This window comes from Eucyclogobius newberryi, unplaced genomic scaffold (assembly GCF_026437365.1).
Source record: "Eucyclogobius newberryi isolate DKJ021-1_F unplaced genomic scaffold, fEucNew1.0.hap1 SCAF_12, whole genome shotgun sequence".
In the NCBI taxonomy this organism is placed as follows: domain Eukaryota; kingdom Metazoa; phylum Chordata; class Actinopteri; order Gobiiformes; family Gobiidae; genus Eucyclogobius; species Eucyclogobius newberryi.
The window spans coordinates 27,927,367-27,945,475 of record NW_027315746.1 but is presented as its reverse complement, the minus strand read 5'-3'; the positions used below and the strand labels follow the sequence as shown (position 1 = coordinate 27,945,475).

The window sequence follows — 18,109 nt, the reverse complement described above, 5'->3', positions numbered from 1 at the left end:
ATCTACAAACCGGCAAACGCGACACACACAGGAAGCCCTCCCGTCGCACCGAGGCATTGTGGGTAACCAGATCCGGAGCGAGATTGGGGGGGGAAGAGAGCGGACCAGGAGCCAGCGCTAACATCTGGTCATTAATGCTAATACCTGCCTATGTCCGACCGCAGCGCCTCCCAGAGAGTTCGACGGCAAATTTAAAGAGGAATATTCCCGACCGCAGGAGGAGAGGAAAGTGCGGGAATACAGTCTGCCACCAAAGCAGCAGAGCAATAAGGCCTGAACACGAAGAAACAATCAGGACGCTGATGGAAAGTGTTTATGGTGAAGCCGACTACAGTAAAACAAGCTGACTCCAATTACCTCAGCAACAATGGTTTATCACATCCATGACTACTGGTGTATGTGGAATTCATCTATAGATCCAAGGTGAATGTTTAGTCTTGACAAATATATAAAAATGCATTCTAAAATATCACACTAAGAATGGCAAATAGCATCCACACACATTTCGGACATCCAGTCTCATCGAAAATGTTCACATGGCAACCTCACGATGTTCAGTCCAGTGAGGTTCATTTAGTCTTCTACTAGAAATAGAGGAATCCACCTGCCATCTCTAAAGAGCACCTGACTGTGACATCCACGAGGCGCTCCCTAATGTTATATTAACTCAATAATGTGTTTGTTTTTCATATCTGACAGTTTGGACTGATCACACACAGTCTTCTTCAGAAATAATACAAAATATAGCCGCAAGCGGCAATGATCGGCCCTCGCCACGCCGCCGCCACACCGCCGCCACGCCGCAAGAGGAGGGGGCGCTAACGCGCCCCAATTGTCCTTTTATTACGCTAAACATAACTAAACATTTAACCTCCATATAAAATCTGTAGGGGGCGCTGTGGCGCCAAATGAATTTATTTCACTTCAAGTAGGTTTAGGGCAAAGAGTTTAACAACTGATTCTAATTTGACGGAATTCGGACTTTATCTGCGCAAACGGCAGAAATTTTAAATATGGGAGATTTCTGAAATTCTAGCTACAGTTTGCGGCTTCGCCGCACAGAGACCGTGAGAGGTATCAATGTAATTTGGATAACTTTTCATGTCCCACTCCTCAGTAGCATTTTCACCAAATTTCAGCTTTTTAGGGCCAACGCCCTTGGAGGAGTTCGTAAAAGTACGACGTTTGGAAAAACTCCGAAGTCATGTTTAGCCATTTTTGAAGCAATATGGCCGACATTTGGTTGGGCGGACGGCGTTGCCGTAATAATATTTTTTACTTCTCTTGTCACCATCTACCTCTGCGCCAAATTTCATGATTCTACGATCATATTTTTTTTGGGTCATTTCCCATCTCTCAATGCATTTTTGGTACATTTGGGGGCGCTGACGCGCCAATTTTTTTTATTTTAGAAAAAGGAAATAGCCAGAATGTAGAGAGGCACGATTTTTAGAGGCGTGCAAATTTTTGTGACTTTTCGTCAATGTTCACTGGGTGAAAAATAGGGGGGTTGGTCCCGAGAAGAAGAAAGAAAGAAAGAAAGAAAGAAAGAATAATATTCCGATGCGAAAACAATGTTTCCCATTTTTCAAATATCATAAACTATACATTTTCGGAAAGCGCTCGCGCTTTCCTACCTCATGGTGTGGGTCCCTGGTCACTGACGGGTACTTTCGATAATTTTGAGTGGGCTCCGCCCACTTTGTGTTTTTGGCCCTCTATACAGTAATAATGTTCAATTTTTGCATTACATGCTTATATGCACGGAACATGCAAGAGATGGGGAACGTATTCGTGAGCTACTTAGCGCAAATGAGTGCTTTATATGGGGATGAAATGTAAAGTGCTCGTTTAGTGCGAACTTTTGCACGGGCTTCGCCCGTTTACAACGGTAATGTTCCATTTTCCTACAACTAATTAGTATGCACGGGGCGTGCATGAGTGGAGGAGTGCGTTAGTGAGTGTTTGGAAGTGGGCGAGCGCACTACGTGCGCACTTTCGCAGCCGTGCTTCGCACGGCCTTACGAGATTAATAGGCCTCTCGCCAGCTTGTGGCGCTCGGGCCTAATTATGACAATAAACCCGGACAAGGGGGCCTTTTTCTCTCCCACACCTGTCACATACTGTTCTGACTGTAGATGGCCTGTCTCAGCTGTTAGAAGTTGGGGTTAGGTACACTTTATTGTACCTAATTTCTTTGGAACAGCCAGGCTTCTCCAAGAATTATATTTTGTTTGAGTACATTGTTCAAGTCCTAGTTTAACGCTAAAAAGTCCCAGGTTCAGTCCTGGCTAAAGTCCTTGTTTAAACCAGGCATATTTTTGGCTCTATCTTGAAATTCCCCGGCCAACTTTGCCCCAGACTGTCGGCCCAGACAACTGTGGATAATGGCCCAGGGGAAATAAACAACATAGACTGTGGTACGCGAGCCAAGACAACCCTGGCCAAGTTTAAGTAAGTGAATGAAACTCTGAGTTGGTCTTTATTTACACATTTTTAGCTTTGATTAATTATAGATATATCGTCATGTTGTCTGTAGTTCCCTCTGTTTTTAGCTGCAAGAAAACAATACATTTAAGCAAAGAAGTGCATAATTATTAGGTACATTTAATATACGGCCAATATATTATCATGAGACTTGTGACAATGACATATCACACATTTCGGTTACTGTTACAGCCCTACATGCTAGTTGTGTTTTTGCATTTAGAAAAGTTAGCTAATGTTTCCTGTTCGTGGCTGATTGATGGTCGTAAGATTGTGATCAAACAGCATGGCCCATAAAAAGTCCATCTTTAGAATTGAAGTCTGACCTGATGAGCACACACTGGTTGAGCGGCCTCCTCCACAGCGCTCGGTAGCACTCGTTGGCCACGGCGTAGATGTGAGGGCTGATGTCTCCCAGGTGATGGCTGCTGTATCGCTCCACTGCAGCGCGGTCGTACAGGCCTGGGAGCGTCTGGTACGGGTTCACCGCAGCCAGGATGGAGCCGATGTACGTCTGTGGAGAGGACACCAGACAGTATGAATACAAAAATGGCATATAGGATTGAATTATGTTTTTTAATGACATGTTGACCGACAAATTGGCTTAAATTGAGTTGCATGTATCCAAAAAATGAAAGCATATTTGTCTACTGCTGAAATAAGCAATAAATGGAACACTCCTGGACGAATGAGGGATTATACCGATATGTTACTTTTAATTGTATTTATTTATTCTTAAGTTGTAAACAATTCCTATATTTTGGTAAAGTATACATACTATGCATTATTTGTATTGTTACTGACCTTTAAACATGCTCTTAATAGTAATAAACCTTTAGCATCTAATTTTTTGTTTAGAACTACAAAAAACAAGTCTCTAAAAAACGACACATTACTATATATATGTGAGGTTGGAACTCAATCTGCTGACCACAGAGGGAATTTCAATGGGGAAATTAACAAAAGCTAGCTTGCCCCGACATGCAACTGTAAGCATGTCATTATAATGAATGCAATTTGAGGAAAAAATACTCAGAACAAGTCAGGAAATGATGACTTAAAACTCCTTTGAGCTCCTTTGATACCTTTGATGTCAGAAAACAGGGAAATGTGTGTTTTCTGAGGCTCAAAAAGAGGAAACGTATAACCAGGATTAATCAAACATGTATTTAGATCAAAACAGGTACCATATCTAAAGCTAAAAATAAAAAAAATGGCAAAACATGTAAATGGGTCTTTAAATTCAAAGTGTTATTTGTTTTTCCAGACATATCTTGCCAATGGAATTATGCGATTGGGTGAGGTCTCAACTTCTTACCATCCTGTTGGCAGGCAAACACTTAACCCACTGTGGTACAGCTGGCTTTAACTTATAAGCAACTTCAGTTAAAGCCAAAAACTACATGCGACTGCAATCTAAAATCCCGCTTAGGTGCTAAGTTTGTTGACAAATTCCTTGTCATTAAAACCTAATTTAGGCTAACCGTTCAACATCAAAACTGCTTAAAAAAAATGTTTAAACAACGAGATTAAGGCAAACATCATCAGAATGCAAGTAACAGGAAACACAAATCTGCACTTTTATAAACAATATTTAATCCACATTTCAAAAACGATTAAGATGTTGTGACAGAATATGATTACACTTGATTATGGGTTAACACAACTATGAGCTGTTCGAGTGTCTGCAGTGTTAAACTGGGGAATTTCCCAGTAACTCAAATCTCCAATTACCCCTGAATGTTCCCTGAGGACAGACCCGGACTGACAGAACTTTGTGTGGTGGCGTTGGAGATGAGAATACATTAACATTAACCACATTAGAGCTACAGGAGGGCACTGTTTATCGATGAACCAGCCCTGCACACACAGGAAGCAAACAAAAGACTTGTTACCACTTAAATGCATATAACAAACCCTCAAAGTTACGACCATGGACCATTTCAATGTAAAGTGACTCCTTATGGAGAGAGCTAATGCGTAATTACAAGGCAGCAAACACCAAATATAGAAAAAGGGAGATACATCTTCAAAATAAACTAGTTGGAGTTCTATTCATATTGGCCGCTCCAGATGTGTAGCATTTCTTCAATTAAAAGTGTTTATTTTAGTAAAGCATTACCTTGAAAAACATGCGTTCTACTACATAGTATACATACAAAAAAATAAGGAAAAAGAAGGACATTTTGCTTAGACAGATGAAGAATATGAACAACATTTATTTTCCAGGGCTTCCTGTTCCTGTTATAGGCAATATTTTTTTGCTGATGAAAATTTAGATACTGAAAGACATGGTTTCAAAGAGTTAGACATAGATTTTTTATTTCTAAAACTGTCCAAATGACTAATGGTACATTTGAAACCTTGTCTACATGGATCTCTGCTGGACAAATGAGGGATTACATCGACTTTTGAACTTACTTTATGCCATTGATACAGCAGCTCTAAACCAGGGAAATCACAAAAACAACTTAAAAATGTAAACTGATGTTACAATCTTGACACTTTATAATGTCTGTAATGTCCTTAATAATAACTTCCTTAATGAGAACATCTTTATTTCACTCTCTTTTTTACTGCTCAACTTCTATTGTACTAATAAAAGCAAATAAAAGAAAAGGTCTCTACAAGTGCAAAGAAAACTTACAGTTAAATATTGAGCCCCATAAATATTATTCTTTCCATCATATACTGAATGATTAGTTGATATAGTAATTACCATGACAGGCCCATTCACAGGGAAGTGCAGTACTTGCCAAGTAGCCCACTATTATAATGTGTATAACTGATCATGAATACTGGACTGAGATTAAATGTGAGTTATTATAATAAATCAACTTTAATGAGCGTTTAACCTTGTAACAATAATGTTTCCTTATTGCTACTTTCCTTATAGTTGTATTTTGATTGATTCCTGCATTTCTGAGTATAGTATATCCTGTATAGTTCTGCAACTGAGGCTTGAGTGCTGTTTTCACCAACCACCTATCACCGCCCAAATACCTACACTTAATTGTGGTTATTAAAAAAATAAAAAAAGACTCACTGATACATGTAGAGTTTTAAAATGTCACACTGCCACTTTTCAAAAATAAAAAATAAATAAAATCTGCAGCTTGTTACTTTGAAATGTCACTATTATCAGTTCTGCAGTTTTCAAAAATAAGTCAATGAAGTTGTTTGCCATTTTAGATGAAAATTGCAGCATACAATGAGCAAAAGGCAAAATTATCATCTATTTATGCCAGAATCCAAAACTAGTAGACTTGAAAAAAAGCATAATATGTCTCCATTAATAAGCACTGCGAATATCAACATCCCACATGACTTTAAAACTATGTATCCTGGGACATAAAACTCTCCCAATAGAAAAAAAACCATGACAAATAAAATTCAATTTGGCCAACTAAAATATAAACTACCACATCACAATAAATTCAAATATAATATCACATAAAAGGGCTATTTCAAGTTGCAAGTACACTTCATTCCCACACAAATAACCGGTGGCAGCTTAAAGGCATTTGAACACACCACCACAATCTCAAGTTTCTTACATCAACAATAAGCTATGTCACACCGCAAACATTGAAAGTACAGAGACCGGCCAACCATAGCACTTTCAGCTCCACTCACAACCAATCAGATGACAGTTAAGTGCAGTGGGGGCCGGATCAGTTTTAATTGATTCCAAATGGTTGTGATTTATAGTCTTAAGCAGATTCTTGGTTTGGTCATGTGATTTCTTTCATCCCGCCGTCTTAGGGTCAGCGCTTGGACATTTGTGACAGGAATTCCTCTCATATTTTTACTAAGAAAACATCCAAGCCATTTCAAGTTACATTCATATGCCAGTGAGATCATCCGTATGTCGGATACTGACCCCGGTAATGTACTATAGTGTTGGGAAATAGCAGTAGATTAATAGTTAGCCATTAGCCAGCAGTAGCATATGGTTTTATACTGGTTGCTTGACATATTAGAGCAATTATTTTAACACTATGTCAAGCAACTATATAGGCTATGAGTGGTACAGTCTGGGGATGAAATGGTGGCACAGTGGTTGGAATTCCCACCTAGCTACAAGAAGGTCCTGGGCTCAATTACTACGAGAATGTAAGAGTTTGTTTTTACACTATTGCCCATTAATTTCCATCTAAATAAACTAGATTCAAAATGATGTATGGTCAGTTGAAATTTTAAAAAAAGAAAAAAAAGTGTACCGCCCCTTTAATTGTCTTGCCAGCATTGTTGATTTTATTTTTGTTAAAGGTGCACTGTGTAACTTTTCTGGTGGAGTCATGTCATATCGTATTAGAAAGTGTATCAGAGAATCCTGAGAAGTTCCCATGATTCTATTTTAGTCACTGGCCCATTCTCCCAAACCAACATCTCCAACATCTGAAGGAGCCGCACGTGAACGCCTCTCCAGATCCCGTCCCATTGTAAACAGTTTATACCACACACTTCTGCTCTCGCCTTGTGTTTACCCTGCTCGGTGTGTGAGCGATATGCAGCCATGTTTTACAGTGCAATAAAAGCCCTGCACGGTAGAACAGGGCCAATATTTGTCATGTAAATATCCAACTGCCTGTCTGCGGCATTTGCATGGCAGGGAAGTGGGTCAGTGAGGCAGTGGGACGTCCAGGAGACTGTCCAAACACGAGCGCGTTTGAGTCTGGCTCTTTTCAAATCTAATTCCATTTTCAAAATCTGTCTCAATTACAGCGGCATATTAGATTATATACACAATGTGGAGCAAATTTGAGTAAAGGCACACTACCTTTTCAGATTTAGGTCCACCAGACGCTTGTCTCCATGGAGATGTTACTGCTTTGTCTGGAATGTTCCACAGCATGGCATTAAACCCATCTTTATTGCAATTACAGATGTTTTATAGCTCAAAAACATCTTGAAAACATTCAAGCAGGGTCAACTCCCCACAGAGCTGACATACTACAACCACCAGTACTAGTTGTATCCATGGTGACAGATCCTCCACCAGAAAAGTGCACCTTTAAGGGATCTAACTTTATTTTTTTTATTTTTTTTTGCCTGCATAGGATAAAATGAAAAGATTCCAAGTCTTTAATTTTGATAAAAGCCATTTCTTTCTTCAATTTTCAGAAGACAACAAACAGAACAAGACCAGAGAGCAAAAATACAAAATAAAAAAGAAGTAGATTAGCCCACAAAACAAACCAAAAGATACAAAAATCAGTCAGGCTTCTGTCCATGTGTGTATCGGTCCCATCTGTTCCACTGGTAAATGGTGTTTATGCTAAAATGTTCCATTTTGTAAATGTCAAAAGTTATTTCAATCCTGTCCTAGATAGTCGGCTCGGCCCCTCATTTTCTTGTTATTGCTTTTTTGCTGCAGCCAAATGTTTATCCCCCATGTATCCATCATGCTCAAGTTTTATGTCCTGGTCTCGATATTAAAATCAAATGGAATGTCACAGTTTAAGACAGATTGCAGCGCCTCATTAATCTCAGTCCAATATTGATAAAAGCAATTTCAGAGTTGAGATTGAGTTCAGCTTTAGTTCAACTTTCAGTTTCCATGAGTGTTGGAGGCTGGAGGTGAAGTGTCTTGCCCAAGGACACAACAACAATATGAACTACCTGAAGCTAGATTTGATTATATATTGTGTAAGTATATTTAGGTCAAATAAAAGTCAAATGGTGATAATTTTACTCATTTGGTCAATTGGAAGTATTTGGTCGGAAGTACCAGAGGCTAATTTCCTTTTGTCCTGTTTACTTGCATAAACACTTTAATATTCATACACCAGTGTGCAGACACCGGAGGCCAGGAAGCTGACGTGTTTTGCCCAAGGACACAATGTCAAAGTAGCAGTCAACCTTGGGTTAGTGGGTCAATGCGTCACTGCAGCAGAATAAATATTGAGAATTGACATAACAAGTAAACATATGACGGGTTTTCAAATATTACTTAAAGGTAAGCGTTATTTGTATTTATATTAGACTTTAAACATGCCCTTGAGTACCTTTAGTTTGGCTTTTTATTTTTAATAACATGGAACTTACTGTGCAATTCTTTCTGCAGCCAGTAGGTGGCCACACTGAGAGTGAAAGATAAACTTGAATCACTTGAGACATATTATGCTCTTTTAGGTACAGTACTTGTTTTTGAACCTAACATAAGCAGGAAATCATTTTACACTCTGTTGATTATATTTTATTTTAGTTTAAACTGCAATATTGATCTTTTGTCTTAAACTGTTTTGTGATTTCTGTCATGTCTTTGTGATTTTGATGCATTTTTTCCTGTTGTGTGAAGCACTTTGAATTGCCTTGTGTATGAATTGTGCTCTACAAATACATACTCTACATGTATCATTCAGAGATGGATTTAGCTTGATATGTCCCCATTAACTCAGCGAAGTGAGTAGTCTAACCTGTCAAATTCACATTAAAAGATGATGATCACGTTTCTCTCCGCGCATAGACGACACTGACAGACAAAGTGACCCAGAGGAGAGCAAAGTCACCCCTGTAACCCACACCCTGGTCCAAAAGCGTGTTGTTTAGAGCGAGGCGTCAGGGGCCAGTGCTCGGTAACAGTAGAACCACAGACACAGGCACATACAGCGACAACACACAAACCAGGACCAGATGAGGGGCCGGTCCATGTGCCAGGAGGTTCAGCAGGCCAAAGCTTCAGACAGGAGCACTAATGTAGTTTGTGAGGGATGAGGAGCTGAGGATGGAGGTCATTCACACTCAAGTACAAAATGTCATGTTTACATACTTCATATACTTCCAAATATGAGCAGGAATCTTAGGCAGGAGTAACATGCTTAGGCTTCAGTGTATGGTACCATGTGATACGTGGATACTGAACCAAAGTGGCTAAACTTACAGCTGTGTAATTAATTGAATGCAAACACCATATAATGTCAGTAAAAGTATGTGGTTTGGAGTGTATTTCGAGGAAGAAATGTGATGGTAATTATTAAAAGTCCATTTATTTCAGGACATTGATGCTGAACGCTATTTTGATTTGTTTTCAATAAGACAAACTGTATTTTTTTTGTCGTATTGCCCAGCCCTGTCTAAACTAGAAACTCATTCAATCAATTAGGGGCTGCAACTAATGAGTATTTTAGTCAATTTTTCTAGTCTGCGATTCTTTTATTTATTTATTAGTCAACAAGTCAAACAATGATTTCTATTATTCTAGAATTAACTAATAATTTTTTTTTTTACATTTTGATTTCATAACATTGTTGTCTTAATTGCAAAAGGTCTTGTCATATGTTTTTTAGAGTGGTTAAGTATAGATCACGATTGCAATTATCAAAATACAACCCTGACTGTTTTTCTATCGGCAAATTTGGTCCTTTTCTGAACAGTTTTGGACTAGTATCCTAATCAGACCAGATGTTTATGGTATAGAAACTACAATGAGTTTGAAATTTTAGTACATTTACAACACGCTTATATTACAGGCAGTGAGCCAAAAAGTGCTGCCTGTTCTGTAAAAATGTATCCTTCTTTACTGAACATGCACATTTTTCACTTTCCATTACTGACCGTCGAAACATAAATATTTACTGTCATAGCAGAGGACATCGCTTTACAGGATAATGCCGTAAACGTAACAAACAGCCATCTCAAATGTCTTGAAATTTCTTAAAAATGTGAATAATTTAACAGTAACTTTACTGTAAAATCTCCTCCATACATTTACACCATTACATTTAGACAAATACATTTACAGCTCTTTAGAACTGAACATCCAACAACACCCCCATGCAATCACAGAAGATAAGAGTCTGTAATGTTAGGTCACTAAACTATCACCGACTCTCAAAGTGGCCTCTAGTTGGCGTGGTGGAAAATGCAGGCTGGATGCTAAAGACAGGAAGTGACATAAACAAAGAGCACCACAGAGGAGTTTTGGTGAAGCGCGACGCCTCATTGGCCGGATGAGATTTCCTCCACATCTGACTGTAATCATTGCAAACACGCTCCATTGAACAGCATAGTTCAGCCCAGCCAAGTCTATCAACCACCGCTCGATAAACTCTATATCTACAAGACTTTCCCCCCGGGTTGAGCAATTAAGGAGAAAAACTGTAATGACACATTTCCTGATATTTCAAGTACTTGTTTACGCTATTAGACTTACAACTGACAATGAACAATTTAAACATGTCAAGGAACATTTAAAGGTGGACTGTGTAACTTTTCTGGGAGAGGGTACACCACCTGCTTGTTTCCATGGAGATGTAACAACATTTCCAAGTGACAGGTTGATTTGTAGAGAGCATTTAGTGAAGGAGAGATCCTACTTCCACAGACTGAACCAGGCTGCAGATGGTCCAGGACTGACACGCTTCCATCTGCAGATTGACCGTGGAGCCAGAACCCCTCAGGAGGAGAGAGGGGGGGTTCAACTAGCTAGAAAGTTCACCCAGGCAGATGAAGAGCCGTTCATCTAGAGTAGAGAGCGTTCCTCCAGGCGGCTGAGGAGCATCTCTACAGGTCAGGGAAATGGGGCATCTAAGGTTCATGAATGAATGAAGCTACACAGGTATGTTTGAGAAGTGGAACTGTTAAACTTAAACAAGAATCCTGCAATTATAGACTGTTAGGCAACTGCATCAGTGATAATTTCTCTTTTTTGGCTAAATTGTTTGCTGATGTTGATGAATCGCCATTTTTTGCCGTCATTTAGGTTGAAGCCGTCTATTTATTTCATTTCAATCAATCTTTTAGCTCTACTTCTGCTCCTATTTCTGTATCTTTGCACTAAATATACATCAGTTTCATCTTCCATTCCTGCGCCTCAGTACATCCCCGGTGTTTGGGAGTGGTCTGGGGGAAAGTGGAGCAGCAGTTGTTTGGTGAGTTTGTCAGTCAACACTGTCTGGAGGCTTTAGATCCCAAAACAAAGCAGGTCTGCCGTGACACAGGGAGCTTCTCGCAGTTTATTTAAGGGGCGGGAGGCTTAAACAACTGTCAAAGCGTGCACTCACCGGAGTAATTAGAATGTAACTATGTATGGAGCGATGTCCGAGAGAGACGTGTACAGTATGTCAAAGATGTCAACAGCAGAAGAGATGAAAGAGTCCAGAGCTAGAATTAACCTGAAGTCTCTTGGAATCAATACAATGAAAACACATTTATTGAAGCTGTAGTTCCAAAAATCACTGCTTCAATGACAGCAAAAACATTATAGAGAATAATCACAATGTTTCTATTTAATGCAGCATCTGTTCAAACACACGCTTTTTCTCACCTCCTCCTCCTCCTATTGGTCAGTCTTTGTCTTGGTCTGAATGAGTGACGGCTGGATTTAACCAATCACATTGAAGTGTGAACTCTCAGAAGATGAAGATTATATTATTTAACTGTTAAAAGGATATAGGACAATAGACAGTGTACATGAATCATGATCTAATTGAAATCATGATCTGGCTCAATCAATCGTTATATTATATATATATATATATATATATATATATAAATATATATATATATATATATATATATATATATATATATATTTTTTTTTTTGCCATATTGTCCAAATCTTGTGTCTTGTGTCTTCATCTTAAACAAAAATAATAAAAAAGCAGAATAGAGATGCATGGTGTATTATTATTCATTATAAAAAATACTGCAAAAAGAACATATTTGAAAACTTATGTTGTAAAGTGATATTTTTGCATTTTTGTATGCATTTCACATTATTCTGATATTTAAACTAATACATTTAAAAACATGTTTTAACACATTTCTGTTGGATGGACATAAACTGAATATTGTTATTGGGAAATGCCAAATTATGATGACAAAAGCAATAATAATAAAAGTAAATGGTCTTAAAATCACCTTGATTCTTAACTACAAAACGTCTCTACATTTTGACGCACAAGTAATCTTTAAACCACAAAAAGGCACACATGCATGAGCTGAGGACATTCCTTTAAGGCCTTCAGGTCAAACGGGATCACCTCAGACCTTAGAGGGTCCCCAGACCAGACCCCATGTGCACTCGGGAGCCAGTTTTAGGGCCGTGTTTAGAGGAGCGGAGTGGAAGTGTTATTGTTTGACTTGTAAAAGGAGAAGAACAGTGGAATGTGCTCGTGAGGAGCTCCGTGGTGCAGTGAGACCTCCTGTCCACACAGCAGTTGGACATAATCATACTCACTCAGGTCCTGGTCCAATGTACGGCTAACGCAATGTATACAGTCACTGAGGGATGGTTTACCTATGGACTTTTCTTATATCTCTTCATGAATCAATTCCAAACGTGTTGTTCATCCCTTTTAAAAACATCTTTGAGTGTGGTGGGATATGATTTATAAAGCTGAAATGAATATGACTGTATTTTCTACTTTGATATCTCAGACAATCAATCATAGTCTGCAACATTTACATTTCAACCAATTACCGGTACCGCTTATTTGAACTGGGAGATACCAGAAAAATGCATTATGATTAATTTCTGTGTATTCATCACGATTTTCTCACTAAAATCAAATAAATACAGTAACGCTTTCGATCTTGAGTTCATGAAGAGAAGCAAGACAGTCTGAACTCTGCACCAAACCGCACTCTCTATTAAACAGTACCAAGCTGATCAATTATTAAATTATTAAATTATTAAAACTGTGGAGAAGTCCAACTGCACACGATAAGAAACAGCCGCAAAGAGAGTACGGCTGCTAAGATTATTCAGTTAATCAATAATCAGGATTAGTCAGCTCACAATATCATCGTAAAACCAAAGAAATAACAATCGGGACAATTTTAGAAACTAAATTTTGTCTTTTTTATCCAACCTATAGTTCAAAACTGTTTTTTATCCGGCTGTTTTTGTTGCATTAACTTTATTCTGTCATTCAAGTTACATTTCATAAAGCTAGTCACAGATCTGAAGAATAGTAGGGTAAATGCAATCGGAATTAAAGAAAATTCTAGTTTTCAGTGTTGAATATACGGTAATCTCAGTAATTGTGAATAATTGTTAAATTGTCCTGTTTTCTCTCACAATAATCATAATACAAAAATTCAATATCGTGAGTGTGAGCAATGCAACGTCTGAAGATCAAATGCCCAACGTAAATGATCTATGTACTATATGTCAAAAGTATGCATGATTATTGCAATTTTTATTAGCAATTATAAGATAAGATCATCTTTATTTGTCCCACAATGGGGACATTCCAGTGTTGCAACACAGATTAGGTGCAGAAACAGATTAGGCACAGAAGTAAATAATAAAAACACTCTAGTAGAAAAACTCTTTTAATAAAATCATAATAACACTCTTATTTACAGCTGTTATATGGACCAGGATGATTGACATTATGCCACAGTATTGCACATGATTATGAAGACAGTGTTTGTTGTAGATAGCAGCAAAGTTTTAATGCTAAATTACTAGCCGCCCCTGAACGTCTGTTAGTCGTTGTTCACACATAACTGCCTCTTTGACCCGCTGTAGACTGGGACAAGAGTGGTCTGACAGGCAAATTGAATTGAATTTGTTAGATCTCTCTGTCCCTCTTGGAAAATTGCCCTCTGAATTTGACCCATACTTCAAACCTGCTGGGAGAACCTTACCGTAACCCTGCAGGTGTGCTAATCATCAGAGTGCCTAGCTAAGGGAATTAGCTTACTGTTTAAGGGTTAACTTTACATCGTGATTTTGAAATTTTGTTACACATTTTGCAATTATTTCCAGTTAACCCTCCACAATTTGTTTACATGGCTCACGAGCTTGCTCTCTGGCTAATGTCGTGACCCAAAAATTCCACAACTTTGGCCCGGTCTTGGCTGCTGGCTGCGGGAGTGGTGGGAGGGGGCGGTGGTGGAGGTCAGGTTGGTGATGGATTGATTGGATAATGCGGACCATACGTACGGGAGCATTCACAAGTGATTAAAGCTTTGAGTCTGAGGTAGAGGCGGAGAAAACAAAGCCCTCCTTATTCCCTCAGCTGTGTGGTGTTGTGCCGTAGGAAAGTGCTGGGTCAGATGTGGTCATTAGTCTATGTAAGAACAGAGCGAGATCCGACTGGAATGCGTGTCCCACTTTCTTTGTTCTGGACCTGGGTCAATGGAGATGTAAGGACTTTGTTTGATAATTAGCTGCAGGACATAGAGCGATTTTGATGTCTGGCAGGGAAATGGAAGTGGAATTATCTTTTGGTTGGTTATGTTATGTTAAAATCTTAAAGGTGCACTATGTAACTTTACTGGTTCTGTGGATCTGTGTGGCGGGGGTGTTTACACTCACATGGATGTTGTTCAAGGGAAATTTGAGGAGCAAAAACACCCATAACTATATAAACGGTAGACATAAATGACATCAATGCCTCACTGAGGAAAATTTCAGGCAAAGCATCTCCATGGAGACAAGCAAGTAGTGAACCCTCCACAAGAAATGATACATTGTCTACATTGATTATTTGCTTTGTCTTTCTTGGAAGTAGAAAGGTCAGTACAACTTTATAATAACAACACCTTTATTAGCCCTAATAAAGCATGAAAAATACTTAATTCATACTGAACAAATAGTTTTTTAAGAATGATTCAAGCTAATTTGGTTTAAGGCATTAATTAAGTGGTTACTACACCTGAATCGATCTTAATAAACTGCATGCTCGTGAATTAAGTCTTTATTAATGCTTTATGATGGCTAATTAAGGTGTCGATCTCCACAATTACTTTTTTGTTTGCTACAGATGTCAAGCTTTGTCCTCACTGGTCATTGTTTGGTCCAGGCATAGACTTGATTTAGTTTTGGTTTGGTCCTGACTTAGAACTGAATAATAGTATTTATGATACTGATCTGGTTTTTCTCATGTCATTTGAACAAAATGAACCGGAAGACTGTCCTTTTGTTGTACTGGCCTACAGATAAATGTTAGTTTAAAAATAGAATCATTAGTTTTTTTCTTGGACAATGAACAAGAGTGTGGAAAAACAGAAGCTCCAACATTCTGAGTCATGAGTAAGCTAGCCGAGGCCAAGCTAACCGACTGCCAAACAAAATGACATTGCACTAATTCAATTTTGCTCACAGTATATTTAGAATCATTAAAAATCTACACTTCTTTATAAACTTTGGCAACTCAAGCGCTGTTTGTGCACGAATTTGCAAGCTAACCATGGAAAGCTAGCTACCATTGATGGAGGTTTTTTGGCTAACAACATAATGCCTTTTCAACTGGGTTCTGTGTAGTCCGGAGGCTGGCTCTTGGTCAGCTTGAGTCTTAAATCTCCCCCAGACCAAAGTAGTCTCAGTGCTGAATAAATGTCCACTCTGTCTCACATCCTCTTTTGTCTTCTTTGGGGTGTTGGACCTTTTCCTAATGTCCAACCTGTGCCCAGACTGCATCAAGTCCAGCCTTTGAAACCATAGTCTTTAGAACGAGCGTCAACGCTAGTGAACAAAAACGCTAGCAAACAAAAACACTAGCGACTTCCTGTGGTTGGCTAGTTGCTCTTTACAGCTGGTGTTAGACTGTGTCCATGTTGTAACCGAGAGCTAAGAGAATACATTAAAGGTCCACTACATATTACCACACTTTCTGGTGGAGGGTACACCACCTGCATTATCTCTAAGGAGATTATATTGCTTTGCCTGGAATGTTCCACAGCATTGCATTAAACTGATCTATTTTTTAAATTTATTTCTATTGCTAAAATTAGGCTATATGTGGGGTCCGGTCAGGTACTTGACTTTTGCCGTATTAAAGTATCATTTGTTTTCCCGAGTGCAGATATAATATTAAAGCAGGGTCAAAATGAGACCACTGTGTGCTGTCTGTATCAAGTGTCATCTTCTACAAACGAGGAAGTGTCGTTGGAATGTTTATTTTTGACGATATATTTTTTAGGGTTGAAATTAGGTTTAGGAACAGTTTATTTGGTTATGGTTAGGGTTTTGGTGCAGGTTTGCTAACCAGGTCTTGGCAATAATGCATAGGAAATAGATTGAGCGGTGCACTGTTAGCATGACAGCTCAAAACTCTGCTCTTGCCTCTGAAAGATGTGAAAAGCGCTTATGAACTTATTGTGGAGAATAATTATGATAGGAATGCATTAAGGAAAGTGAAGACTAAATTAGTTCTCATTTTTCCTGCTTTTAAGACAGTACAAATCTGGTGGGGGGCCTTTAAAAATATGCACACTGTGAGCAGGGTCATCTCTCTTGTGCGTCACCTGCTTGTCACCATGGAGATACATATGTTTAATGAACTACTGTGGAACAAAAGCAAAGAGAGAACATCTCCATGAAGACAAGCAGGTGGTGTAAATTCACATTTTTAATACACTGAATTCGGTAGCAGCCTGAGAGATTATCAAGCATATGACAACTGATGACAACATTTTAAAACAAAGGTCAATATGCCAATTAGCATCTTGGAAACGTTTGAGACATTTTTGCAGAATGATCCTCTATCAAAACCTTCCTGGTGTCAGTGCGTAACTCACTGATCCAGATACATGGTGAAGTGAAATGATTTTTGCTCTTGTTGCACACATGGAAATGCTTGAGACCTCTGGCCATTGACTGGCCAATTAAATATATTCAGTCATTTCACATAATTGAGGGTTAATTAAGTGATAATTTACAGAGTGGAGGAAAGTGACGCTCTGGGAAAATCCAAACACAGTAATGCTGCATTAGATCACTCAAATTCACTCTGCAAAACAAACAAACTACAGAAAAACATTACAACAATTGAGCAATGTAGAATTTTGGAAGTGGGCATAAAATAAAAGTTAACATCCTATACAAAATCGACTTTTGGGAGTTTTAACCATACAATAATTGTTTTCCCTATACTCATTTACCCAGTCAAAGTTAGTATATAGCAAACTAAAACATAAAATGTCTTCTTTAACATAAAAGTTTTCTTATAACTTCATTTCGATCAGGTCACTCACTCATACATTGAAGAAACTGATAGTTCTTCAAAAAATGCAGATGTTCAAAGGGCTAACCAACATGCTAAAGTAAGAAATGTTAAAATAATTAGTACTCTAAACAACAATTTTGAATGATAATAGCTTGAACTTTCTTTATACTAATCAATTTGACCTTGTATATTTGTGTATGGAAAAAATATCAGATTTGAATGTAATTTTTTGATGAATGGTATTTGTACAGTTCAATATGTAGTGACATATGGAAAACTAGTCAAACTCAATAACTCAATCCACCAATGTATCTTTCTGCATTATTTTTAGACATCTACCCTTACACGCAAACGCCACATGACATTCTTCCATGTAACAATATGAACCAAAGTCGCAGAGAGATGAATGGGAAGTCCAAAGTGCCATCTCAAGTTCAGATCTGAGCCCAAAGGTGCAGTGGAGAGGGTCGCGTCCTGATTTCGTGGAATGTGGTGATTAAATCGGATTTCCCTGCAGGTATCTGTCCAAAGCACTCCGGCTCTGGTGGTTATTAGAAGCAGCCGACTGTGAAGCAACCTCTCGGATTCAGGGCTTTTGAAATGGCTGAGGTCAAAGGGCATGACGATATGAACTGGAAACACAGCAGTGGACTTTGTAAACTAAACACAAATCTGACTTTTAGGAGGGGATGTGTTTGTCTCACAGTTGGGTC

The 18,109-nt window shown here is 38.5% G+C and overlaps 1 protein-coding gene across 1 annotated transcript in view; it reads right to left on the bottom strand.

Moving 5' to 3' along the window:
- myo10 (myosin X) overlaps window positions 1-18,109 on the bottom strand; it is a 116,701-nt gene that overhangs the window by 46,468 nt on the left and 52,124 nt on the right. Inside the window, exon 4 of the mRNA XM_072441778.1 lies at window positions 2,814-3,001. Coding sequence (XP_072297879.1) covers window positions 2,814-3,001 — 188 coding nt within the window. The remainder of the gene's footprint in view (window positions 1-2,813; window positions 3,002-18,109) is intronic.